This window comes from Planococcus citri, chromosome 3, assembly GCF_950023065.1.
Source record: "Planococcus citri chromosome 3, ihPlaCitr1.1, whole genome shotgun sequence".
Classification (NCBI taxonomy): domain Eukaryota; kingdom Metazoa; phylum Arthropoda; class Insecta; order Hemiptera; family Pseudococcidae; genus Planococcus; species Planococcus citri.
The window spans coordinates 6,805,464-6,817,578 of NC_088679.1; the positions used below are offsets into that span (position 1 = coordinate 6,805,464).

Sequence of the window (12,115 nt, forward strand, 5' to 3'; positions counted from 1 at the left end):
GGAGATGATATTGTGCTCAAATTCATTCGTATTTTTCATCATAAATTTCGAGCTTTCTCCTGTGGAAAAAAAAATGAATGAAATTTTCCATATCTGAACAGTATAAAAACGCCCATCATCATAGAATACTTCTCTTTATCGATTATCAACATCCTCACCGCATTTCGATTAAAATATAAAATATCTGTACAGTCTGTTCTGTATTCGATAAGACCTATGACAATGAGGCACACAATACACAATCAACGATACAGTTTGGTGCAATAATAACAACAACAATGCCATCATGTGGTTTCATAAATCAAGAAAAATATGCAATAAACAGTGGCAGTATTCGGATGCTGATGTTTGTTCGTACAACTGTTCAAATTCAATTAACCTATACTAGAAGAGTGAAATAGAACTAGATTTTTATGAAAATTATTACAAACAATAGGTGATCTGGACTTGAACGTCGACAAAATATGCTCATCAGATGTGTAGGTAAAATAGATAGATATTCGAAACAAGCGGATCATTTAGGTGCATTTATTTTTCATATACGAGTACCATGTTGCATGATCTGTTTCTCTTTGTATTACGCATACGTGTACATCTGTGTACATTGACTGTATGTAATGTATAAACGAACATTCGGCGAGTAGGTGATGATCGGTAGATCGGTGTATGGGCTATGGGTGTTACCATTTATCTTGTGACCGGATTGGTTGCTTGACAAATTAACCACACTCGCAGGTACTGCTCAGGTAGTAGTTGTAACAATTGGTAAACTAACTGGACCGTGTTGTTGTATGTGTGTTTCAGGTGATCTCGTGTGGTACCTATTGAGATGAGTCATATAACCGCGAGTCGTCAACGAAACTATAATCACGCTGATAAGAAGTTCAGCGGAGCCGTATCAATTTAGCAGTTCACTTGTCCGGAGGAATGGTTGGTATATCCGAATCGTCCAACTCCTTATTTAACGGTCTGGAATTGAATAATAATTCGAATCATATAACCGATAATAACGTCTCGAACGCGTCACCCGAAGAGCTGGCATTGTTAGCCAAACTGGAGCAAGCAAACAGGTTCTAATAATTATTTCCTAATCTTAAACCTACGTATTTGTATCGATGCATACTTACTCTAAAAAAAATATGTATCTGTATTTGCGTTTCGCAGATTGATCGAATCGGACTCGAAATCTCTTAATTCGATATCGAATAATTGTGGCCATTCGCGAAAGAGTTCCGATACATCGTCTCAAATTTCACTCACATCGGCCACTAGTTCTAGTCATGATCGGGGCGAAGAAAGCGAAGAAGATTTGTGGAGTGTATGGGGCCATATCGTCAACGATTGGGACAATTACATGAAGAAAAAAAATAATTTAGTTAAGGTAAACTATTTTGTACGAGTAGACTGCGGAAGAAGGCGAACGCCGAACACGCGTTTAATATGTTTACGTAAGAAGGTCAATTGTTTAATTTTTCCACTCTCTCGTTGTGTAGGATTTGGTTAGAAAAGGTATCCCTCATCATTTCCGCGGTATTGTATGGCAATTATTGTGCGGAGCTCATGATTTACCAGTCAAGAAACAATATGCTGAGTATATTAAAGCTACGTCAGCGTGCGAAAAGGTTGGTGAATCTGCATACGTAGGCATACTATTGTCCAGTTGAATTGCTGAAATTTTTTTTGTTTCGAAAATGTTGCAATTTTAGCTCTATATTTTCAAGAGCGTTGTTCGATTAATCAAAATATTATCCTCTGTGATTTAGGTTATCAGAAGAGATATCGCCAGAACTTACCCGGAACATGACTTTTTCAAAGAAAAAGACGGTCCCGGTCAAGAAAGCCTTTTCAATGTTATGAAAGCGTATTCCTTGCACGACAGAGAAGTAGGTTACTGTCAAGGTAGCGGTTTCATCGTTGGACTTTTATTGATGCAGGTAAATTGACTCGATTTTATAATAGTCTTGCCTAGGAGTATGAAATTTCATTATTGTACCTCTTTCGATGATTGCAACTTTAGGCTAAGTTTGAAAATGACGATATGCTGGCTTCGATGATTGATATTCATCTGGCGGAATTGAGTTGGAATAGTTTTTGAAAAATTTTAAACTATATACTGCTCCTTGAATTTGAGAAGTTTTTGAATTTTGGGACAGAGGGTACCAACAACCCTCCCTCCCTCCTCTCAAATTCGAAGCTTTACTCGATTTTTTGAGAATTTTGGAAAAAATGTCAAATTAACTCAAAAACTCGATGTAAAAAACAATTTTCAAAATTGGGACGTTATGGGAGTTGAAAATCTGGAATTTTAGCTACTAGCTGATGAGCCTCCCAAAACGAATTTTCGTTAATTCCAGTCGTTCTGAAGCCTCCAGCACGAATCAATTTTTTCCTGAAATTTTAAATAAATCCAAAATGGCTGGATATTAATTTGGGCAGCTGAAATTCTGTATCAAACCTGCCTCCAAATTATTCATTCGAAAAATTCGCACTTTAGGCGAATTCCAGGTGGATGGTGCGAGAGTTTTTCGATTTGAATGTTCATTTATTTTTTGGATTTGGCCCTTCGATATCTTCTTAGCCTGCTAATTTTGAAAAAAAAAAACAAACAACTGAGAGAATTCCAATTTTTGAAGTAAAAGATTTCGATTTCGGAAAAATTAAAAATAAAAATGTTCAATCATTGGTTCAGAATTGAGATTTTTAATTTTTGAAACGAAAAAATTCGCGTTTTGGGGGGAGAAATTTTCAATATCTTTTTCGAGTAAGAATTATTTTCATTTTTAAGATGTGGAATTTTCATTTTTAGAGTGAAAAAATGACCATTTTTAGTGTAAAAAAAAAATTTTAGGCCTACCTATTTTTGGAGTGGAAAATTCATGTTCTGGAGCAAAAAGTTCGATTCTTTTATGCAATGGAAAGCTTCAGATTTTGGAGCAAAAAATCTAAATTTTGGAGAAAAACGTCATTTTCAAAGTGGAAAATGAAAAATGCCTTATTTTTGGAGCTGAAAATTTCAATTTCTGGAGCAGAAAGTTCGATTCTTTTATGCAATGGAAAACATTAGATTTTGGAGCAAAAAATCTAAACTTTAGAGAAAAAAATTATTTTTCAAGTAGAAAATGAAAGAATTACTTATTTTTGAAGCTGAAAATTTCAATTTTTGGAGCAAAAATTCTGTCGGAGGAAAAAAAATTAGAAGTGGATAATTTCATATTTTCGAAACTTAACATTTTCCATTTTGCTGCAAAAATTTCCATTCAAGAAGTAAAAATGTTCGATTCTTTTATGTAATGGAAAGCTTCAGATTTTGGAGCAAAAAATCTAAATTTTGGAGAAAAAAGTCATTTTTAAAGTGGAAAATAAATTTTTGGAGCTGAAAATTTCAATTTCTGGAGCAGAAAGTTCGATTCTTTTATGCAATGGAAAGCATCAGATTTTGGAGCAAAAAATCTAAATTTTGAAGAAAAAAATTATTTTTCAAGTAGAAAATGAAAAAATTACTTATTTTTGGAGCTGAAAATTTCAATTTCTGGAGCAAAAATTCTGTTGGAAAAAAAATTTTTTTTTTTTTTTTTTTGTTTTTTTTTTGGGTGTTTGTAATTACTTGATTATTACACCCGTCGTATGAGATTTAAATCGAGTTGGTAAGGTCAAGTTTTTTAATTAGGTCTGGGTTGGGTGGGTTAATTGAGTTTTGGAGTGGATAGGAAGGGTTGGTGGATGCATTTGAGATGAATTTGTTTGTTATGAGAGTTCTTCTGAAATCTGGGGGTAATTCTGCTGCTTCACAATATAGGCTATCTATTGGAGAGGAATAGAGGGCTCCTAAACAGATCCTTAGGGCTGAATTTTGAATTGTTTTTAGGATATTTGAAGTTTTATTTGAGATATTTGCAAAACATGGGCTTCCATACTCAATTTTACTGCGAATTAGAGATTTATACAAGTGAAGTAGGTGTTTGCGAGATGGTTTATACTTGGTGTTTTTGATTATTTTCAACAGATTTAGGCGTTTCATGATATCTGATTTTACTTTTAGAAAATGAGGAGTTCAATTTAGTTTTCTATCAAAAGTTAAGCCAAGAAATTTAGTTGTGGTTTTGAATTCTAAAGAGTGTCCTTTGAAGTTGAGGATGAGATCTGGAGGAATCTTATTTTTTTTGGTGAAAAGTATACAGTGGGTTTTTGACTCAGAGAAGGTTAGACCATTTGAATCTGCCCATGATTCAATTTTTTCAAGGGTTTCTTGGATTACTTGAAGAGCTAGTTGAATATTATTTGAACGAAAGGAAATGTTTATATCATCAGCAAAGATTCTCAGAGAAATGGGTCTAGAAACAACATTGGAAATGTCATCAATCAAAAGTATAAATAAGACTGTGCTAAGAACTGAACCTTGGGGGACTCCATTTTCAATTTCAAAAAACTCTGAGTATGTATTGTCAACTCTCACTCTAAAAGTACGGTTTGTTAAGAAATTCTGAATAAGGTAAGCCAAATGTCCTCTAATTCCAATGGAATGTAATTTTTGGAGAATTTTATAACGCCAGGCTTTATCAAATGCCTTTTCAAGATCAAAAAAGACTGAAAGAACACTTTCTTTATTCTGGAAGGCCGAACTAATTTCTTTTTGGAGACTAAAGAGGTGATCTAGGGTAGATCTTTTCTTTCTGAAACCACTTTGATAAATGCTAAGAGAGTTTGAGGAATTAATATACCAATTAAGACGTTTGATAACCATTTTTTCAAGTATTTTGCAAGGAACTGAAGTTAAGGAGATGGGGCGATAACTAGATGCCAGATTTGGGCTTTTATCTGGTTTTAATATTGGAATGATTGTTGCAGTTTTCCATAATTTTGGGAAGGAATCCGAAGTCCAAATTTTGTTATATAATTGAAGTAAATCTTCTTTTCCAGTGTCTGAAAGGTACTTTAACATGTGAGGGTGTATTTCATCAGGTCCAGGGGATGAATCTTTAATGTTGTAGTTTAGACAATGATTTAGCTCTTCAAGAGAGAAAAGAGAGTTGTATGGTTCTAGATTTTGAGATGAAAAGTCTAAGGGGGTGGATTCTATTTGTGTTTTTAGTGTTTGGAAAGCAGAGCTATAAGAGGCAGTTGCAGAAGCTTTTGCAAAGGATCTAGCTAAGGTGTTTGCAATGTCATCTATTGAGTTTATTTCAGTGTTGTCATCTACTAAGTAGGGTATTTCAGTAGGTATATAACTTCCTTTAAGGATTTGAACTTTTTTCCACATTTCTTTTGTAGATGTGCTTTGGGTGATGCTCAACATGAAATTATTCCAACTTTCTCTTTGTTTAGATAAGTTGATTTGGCGAGCAATAGCTCTTTTTTTCTTGAAATCAATGAGGTTGTCAAGAGTGCGATTTTTTTGGTACTTTTTTAATGATCTTTTTCTATCTTGGATTGCAGTTTTTAGTTCATGACACCACCATGGGACAGATTTTTTGGGAACTTTGGTTGAAGTTTTTGGAATGGTTTCTTCAGCTGCTTGGATAATAGAAGTTGTGAAATATGAAACTATAGTGTCCAGATCATCTGGTGTAAAGTCAATTGGGAGAACTTTTTTGTTGAAATGTGACCAGTTTACCTTGTTTAGAATCCACATGGGACATTTTTCATGTGTGGGTTTCTGAGTTTGAAGAGGGATGTTGATGCTAATTGGAAAGTGGTCACTATAATAAAGGTCATCATGGGGGTTCCAGTTCAAAAGATGAGAAATGTTTGGGGAACAAAAAGCTAAATCAATGTTTGAATAGGTACCATTAGAAATGTTAAAGTGAGTGTGTTTTGACTCATTCAGAAGGAAAGTATCATTTTTCAGGAGAAATTTGTCAATTACATTACCTCTATTATTTGTGATACTTGATCCCCAAGTTTTGGAGTGGGCATTAAAATCCCCTACAACAATATAAGGTTTTGGTATTTGGGCAAAAAGTTGATCTAATTCATATTCTGTTATGTCCTGGTGAGGAGGGATGTAAACATTACAGACAGATATTTTTGACTTATAAAAATTTGGAGCCTCAATGGTTATTGCATTTGCTTGGATATTGCCTATAGAAATATTTAAGGTAGATGATGAGGTAGTTTTTTTTACAAAAATTGCTGTGCCTCCGCAAGCTTTATTTCCTCCTTGAAAGTTGAAACGATAAGAGCTGTAATTTCGGAGGTTAAAAGAGTGATGATTGCGGAGATGTGTCTCTTGTAAGGCAATAATTTCAGGGTTAAATTTGCTTATGAGAGTCTTGAGTTCACCAGAGTGGCTATAAACACCATTTATATTCCATTGAATGAGAAAATTCATACCAGACTATTTAAAAAAAAAAAAAAAAAAAAAAAAAATTGGAGGGGGGGGGGGGTGAGAAAAGATTGAAATTTTCCAGCAATTTTTTTTTTTTTACAAATTTCATGTTTGTAGAAAATTTTCAAAATTTTGTTTTGATTTAATAGTCCAAAAGTAATTTGATTTGATTTGATTTTTTTTTGTTTTTGTTTTTTTGTTTTTTGACTGGCTTATAAGATTCAAAAATTATTTACAATCAAGTTCCTAAATACCTACAACAATGCTATAAATATTTCTACTGAATAGGTAGTAAACTAAATACTAAAATAATAGCAGTAACATCATTATGGATATCTAGTAAGAAAAAAAAACAAAAACAAAAACAAAACAAAAGTAGGAATTAATTTCAGTTTTTCTCATTCTCTGATGATGATGATGATGATGAGTCTTCAGATGATTCTGATGTATGGTCAGGTTTGTTTTCTTCTTCAGGGGTGGTTTTTTTCAATTTATTCTGCAGTTTTGTAAATCTAATTTTCATAGATCTGTATTCAAGGTGCTTGTAGTTTTCAGATAGGATTTTAATAACTCCATCAATATCATTAGTAAATTGTGTGACACTTAGATAAGGGTCTTGCTGTCCTTTAACCATTTCCATAAGTAATCTGAAGTTGGTAAAAGAGAGAGGATAGTGCATCTTTTTTTTATCAAAGTTATCTTCTATTGACTCTAATAGTTGATTAATTGAAATTGGCTCTGGTTCATCTAGTTTAACTTTTTTGATTTTCCTCTTCTTCTTCTTCTTTTCCAAATTTGGTGTTGTTTTCATTTCGTTGCTGGCGGACATAGTTTGGGAAAGCTGTTCATCTTGAGAAAGAGTGCTGGTAGATAAAGGTCTTTTAATTGGAGTTTGTGAAATATCCATTTTTTCAGCATATTCTGTATTGATTTGGTTGGTGTTTGAGGAATTTATTTCATCTGAGTTGATTGGACTTTCTTCATTGTCCTTTACTGTTTCTTCAGGGGAGAGCTTCTGTGAAGAACTTTCTTCTGCTGTAACATCAGTTATGGTTAAAGTTGGTTTTTGACTCAAATCTGTTGGTTGTAGATTCGTTTCTTGAACTTGAGTAGGAGCCACATAAAATTCACATGATTGTGAGGTATGTCCAAATTGATGACAGACAAAGCATTTGATAATTGAATCATTGTAGAACACCCTATACTCTTCATCATTATGTTTTATAAGCTCTGAGGAAGGTAATTTATTAGCATCTTCTGCTGGTATATACACAAATCTGCGTTCAGATAAGATGTCAGTAAGATCTTCTTCTTGAGACAAATGTAAGAACTTCATTTTGGATGAGGGTGTAATACCATGAGAGATAATGATGTTTATAATCTCATTGTGAGGCACATGGGGAGGCACATTGGAGATGATGATTTTTTTATCATTCCTTTCTTGTTTATACCACCTTCCCTTGATAAGTTTTCTGTCAATTTCAATTTCACCTCCAGATTTGAGAAACTTGTCAGCAATTTCTCTGCTTCTGAGATACATACGGACACGATTGTTTGAGATTTTAGCACAATGAAGAATATTGTTACCTATTTTTCCAATCATTTTTCGAGCATAATACTGGATTGGTACTCCATCAATGAAGGGGAAGATGATAGCTTGGTCGGCGGATGGAAAGATTTCGTTTTTTGCAGCTGATGAGTATGACATGTCTGGTCTGTACTCAGTACCAGTTGTCCTTTGGTTGTTTGTTGATAGATAAACCAGCTCAGCTGAGCTGAGACTGGTACAGTTTAGTTGTGATAAAAATAGTTCACTAGTGGGTTTTATCTGAACATGCTAGAAAATTAAACACACTAACAGATAAGATAAGCAATATATAAAATATACCACAATAAAAGCAATTCTTTGCAACGCAAGCAACAGACGACTGTATCGGAACACGTTGGTCACAGAACTGATGGAAAAAAAAAAAAAAAAAAAAATTAAAAGTGGATATGTAGTTTCATATTTTCGAAACTTATCATTTTCCATTTTACAGCAAAAATTTCCATTCAAGAAGCAAAAATTTGATTGAAGCTAAAAATGTCAATTTTTGGAACCGAACTGTTGAATTTCCATTTGAAGCAAAAACTTTATTAGAATTGGAAATTTCAATATTCTTGATGCAAAATTTCAAGATTTTGGAGCTGAAAATTTCGATTTCCAACGTCCAAAGCAAACATTTCATAAGAGTTGAATATTTATTACGATTTTAGAGCAAAAATCTCAATTCCTGAGATAGTTGAAAATTTCGATTCGATTTTTGGAACATAAGTTTTCATTTCTAAAAGCTAAAAATAATTTTTGGAACGAAAGTTTAGATTTTTTGGAAAGAAAATTTAACCCCGTAGTGCCAAAGTTGCAGTTTCTCAAAAGCTGAATTTCAAATTTGAAGAGCTAAAAATTTCGGTTTTTGAAGTTGAACTATGATTTCTGGAGAAAACATTTTCTCTTTCTGCAGTGGAAAATTCCCAACTTTTGAAGCTGATGATTTCGATTTTTGGAGCAATACTCAATTTTGAATTTCGAATCAAAAATTTCAGTTTCTTCAGCGAAAAATTCCGCAAATTTTTGGAGCAAAATTTTTTACTTTTGGAGCAGAAAAGTTTGAGATTTTTGCAGCTAATGTTTCGATTCTTGGAGCAAGAATTTCCACTCGTAAGTGCAATAATAAATTTTTCTAGTGGAAAATTCAGAATTTCTGTTGAGCTGAAAATTTTGACTTTTAAAGCAAAAGTTTTAATTTCTGGAGCTAAAAATTTCAATTTTTGGAGCGAAAAATTTTGGTTTTTGGTGAAATAGTTTTGATTTTGAGTGCAAAATTTTCCACACGTGGTACCAACATTTCATCCAAATTTCCAGAGCTGAAAAATTTGATTTTTGGAGCTAAAGTTTCATTTCTGGAGCAAGAATTTCAGTTTCTCCAGTGGTAAATTACCAATTTTTGAAGCGGAAAATTTCGATTCTTGGAACCAAAGTCTTGATTATGGAGCAAACATTATTTTTTTTGAAGCCAAAACTTTCATTTTTTAGAGCAAAAATTTCACTTTTACTAAAAAAAATTACAAGTTTTAGGAGCTGAGAATTTCGATTTTTTTATGGAGCAAACATTTTTTTGGAGACAAATTTTCATCGTTTAGAGCAAAAATTTCCGTTTTAGTGAAATGAAATTCCAAATTTTTGCAACTGAAAATTTAGATTTTTGGAGCAAAATGTTTCGATTTCTGAAGTGAATATTTCCATTTATGAAACAAAATTCCATTGGAATTGAAAAATCTCAATTTTTGAAGCAAAAAACGTTGCCAAAGTTTCGATCTTTATAGGACAAAAATTTAAATTTTTTGCGCAAGGAACTTCATATTTTGAAGCAAACATTTCAATATCCAAATTTTTGGTGCTAGAAATTCAAATTCTTGTTCCGATTTTTTCTAACAAAAATTTCAATTTTTAGAGCATCGCGTCAGTTTTTGAATCGAAATGAAAATCATCGTCATTTTCATTCTAGAGGCTCTCGAAATTTCAATTCGTTATCTTGTGCTTTGTGATATCAAATTAATTTTTTTATATTTCCAGATGCCCGAAGAAGAAGCATTCGCAGTTTTTGTAAAATTAATGCAAGATTACAAAATGCGCGATATGTTTAAACCTACAATGGCTGAACTAGGCCTTTGTATGTTTCAACTCGAAAATTTAGTACAAGTAAGACGAGCTTCATTACACAACTCTGCTGAACCATAGCACATTTATCTCACTATAATATTCATCAACCTCTTATGTCTGTTCCAGGAAACGTTACCAGATTTGTACGTACATTTTCAATCGCAAAGTTTCCATACTAGCATGTACGCTAGTAGCTGGTTTCTTACTCTATTTACAACTACGTTCGCCCTTCCTACGGCATGCAGGTGAATATCAAATCCTAAAATTCCAAAAAAAAGAGGAATTAATTTTATCAATAAATCTGTAGTAATATTTTAATCAATCTCGAGATTCTCATTCTCCGTTGAATATTTTTCACACGATGATTACCTCTTGTTACATAGCTTATTGCAAATTAATCGACGAGTATTTTTTTTTAATATGTCACGTTTTAACAAGCGTTATAATTGTTCAATCGTCTGTAGGCGTTCGCACGTAACACTTCAGGCTTTCTAATTCCATGCTCGAAGGTCGCGATCTTTCATCTCTATCTCTATCGTATATCCTTTGATCAGTTCGATAATAATTCGAGAACATCTACGAAAACTCCCTAACGAGAATGTTCTCATTTTAAATAAATAACGAAATGAACTTAAACCCATATTTTGTAGAAATTCATCCTCTTAAAAGGATTAAAATGTTCCGCTCGCTACGGAAAAGAAAACGGATTACGAAATATGTACACTAACTTACCTATTTTTGTTTCTTCTTCTTCTGCTTGTTCGTAGGGTAATCGATGTATTCCTTTCGGAAGGCATTAGCGTAATTTTCCAAATTGCATTAGCGATGTTACACTTGGGAAAAGAAGATTTATTATCGTTGGATATGGAAGGAATGTTGAAGGTGCGTTTTTATCGTCTTATATAATTTGGACAGTTTTTCTCTAAAATGCTCAATGTTGTATAAACAATGTTCCTATTTAAACGAGTCGATTTATTTTACGTTCGTTGTACAGTTCTTTCAAAAAGAATTACCCACGAGGGCGGATTCCGATCCCGATAGTCTGATGGCTTTAGCTTATAATATGAAAATTAATCAGAAAAAAATGAAGAAGTTGGAAAAGGAGTATACTATTATCAAAACCAAAGAGCAAGAAGAAATGGTCGAATTACGAGTAAGTTTCGAATGTACTTTTTTTTATATTGAAAACCCCCTCGAATGATTTATTTATTTCACTAGAATCATATTTTGATTAATTTCCTCGGAATATTTCACCATCTGCACTTTTCCCAAGACCGTTTTTTAATCATCTTATAATCTTTATCTCTAAATTTTCGAACTCTTTATCGTTATTTTCGCAGAGATTACGAACGGAGAATAGGCTTCTTCGTCAACGAGTCGAATTACTCGAAGCCGAATCGAGCGAACTGGCTGATCGTCTGGTACGTGGACAAGTATCGCGAGCAGAAGAAGAAGAGACCACGTTTGTCGTACAAAGAGAACTGGCCGCATTACGACATACCCATCTAGAAACATCTCACAGACTAGAAAACGCTCAAGAAGAAATTAAAATGCTATCTTTGTTGTTAACTTCGCAAAACGTAAGTGATTTTCGCATACGATTCTATATTCGTCGATTCGAGCGTTGAAATTGTGAATTTTTCGTATATTTTTAGAACAACTCGTATCAGTCTTCTTTGGATGAAAACTCGTTAAAGGAGCAATTATCCCAGAAAGAAGAAATTATCGAATGTTTGCAAGCTGAGCTTGTCAAAGTCCGACTGAGGGAGGCTGAAAATGATGCTCTGATTCGTGATCTGAGGGCAAGAATACACGATTTAGAAGAGGTTCGTTGCTCACTTAATCGGGATTTCAGTTTTCAAAGAGATGGAATGAATCATCTTGGCGATGTTACAGGATAAAAAAACATTACGAGAATCGACGGTTGATAATTCGGTGGCGCATTTGCAAGAAGAACTGATAGCGGTGAAATTACGAGAAGCTGAGGCTAATTTATCGTTGAAAGATTTACGTCAGAGGGTCAATGAAATCAGCACACAATGGCAGAGACATCTACAAGTAATTAGAAATGTAATCACAGTCTGCTTGCA

The 12,115-nt window shown here is 33.5% G+C and overlaps 1 protein-coding gene across 3 annotated transcripts in view; it reads left to right on the plus strand.

The window, feature by feature from the left end:
• The window catches only part of Evi5 (ecotropic viral integration site 5), a 28,641-nt gene that overhangs the window by 9,660 nt on the left and 6,866 nt on the right, over positions 1–12,115 (plus strand). For 2 of the 3 annotated variants that reach the window (XM_065357067.1, XM_065357068.1), the window contains exons 2-12: positions 805–1,070; positions 1,165–1,381; positions 1,494–1,622; positions 1,764–1,934; positions 9,939–10,064; positions 10,152–10,270; positions 10,793–10,907; positions 11,020–11,178; positions 11,366–11,605; positions 11,681–11,851; positions 11,922–12,083. In XM_065357067.1, the coding sequence (XP_065213139.1) occupies positions 928–1,070; positions 1,165–1,381; positions 1,494–1,622; positions 1,764–1,934; positions 9,939–10,064; positions 10,152–10,270; positions 10,793–10,907; positions 11,020–11,178; positions 11,366–11,605; positions 11,681–11,851; positions 11,922–12,083 (1,752 nt within the window). In that variant the 5' untranslated portion in view covers positions 805–927. Of the gene's footprint in view, positions 1–804; positions 1,071–1,164; positions 1,382–1,493; positions 1,623–1,763; positions 1,935–9,938; positions 10,065–10,151; positions 10,271–10,792; positions 10,908–11,019; positions 11,179–11,365; positions 11,606–11,680; positions 11,852–11,921; positions 12,096–12,115 lie in introns of all 3 variants that reach the window. The other variant, XM_065357065.1, reaches the window with a different exon arrangement.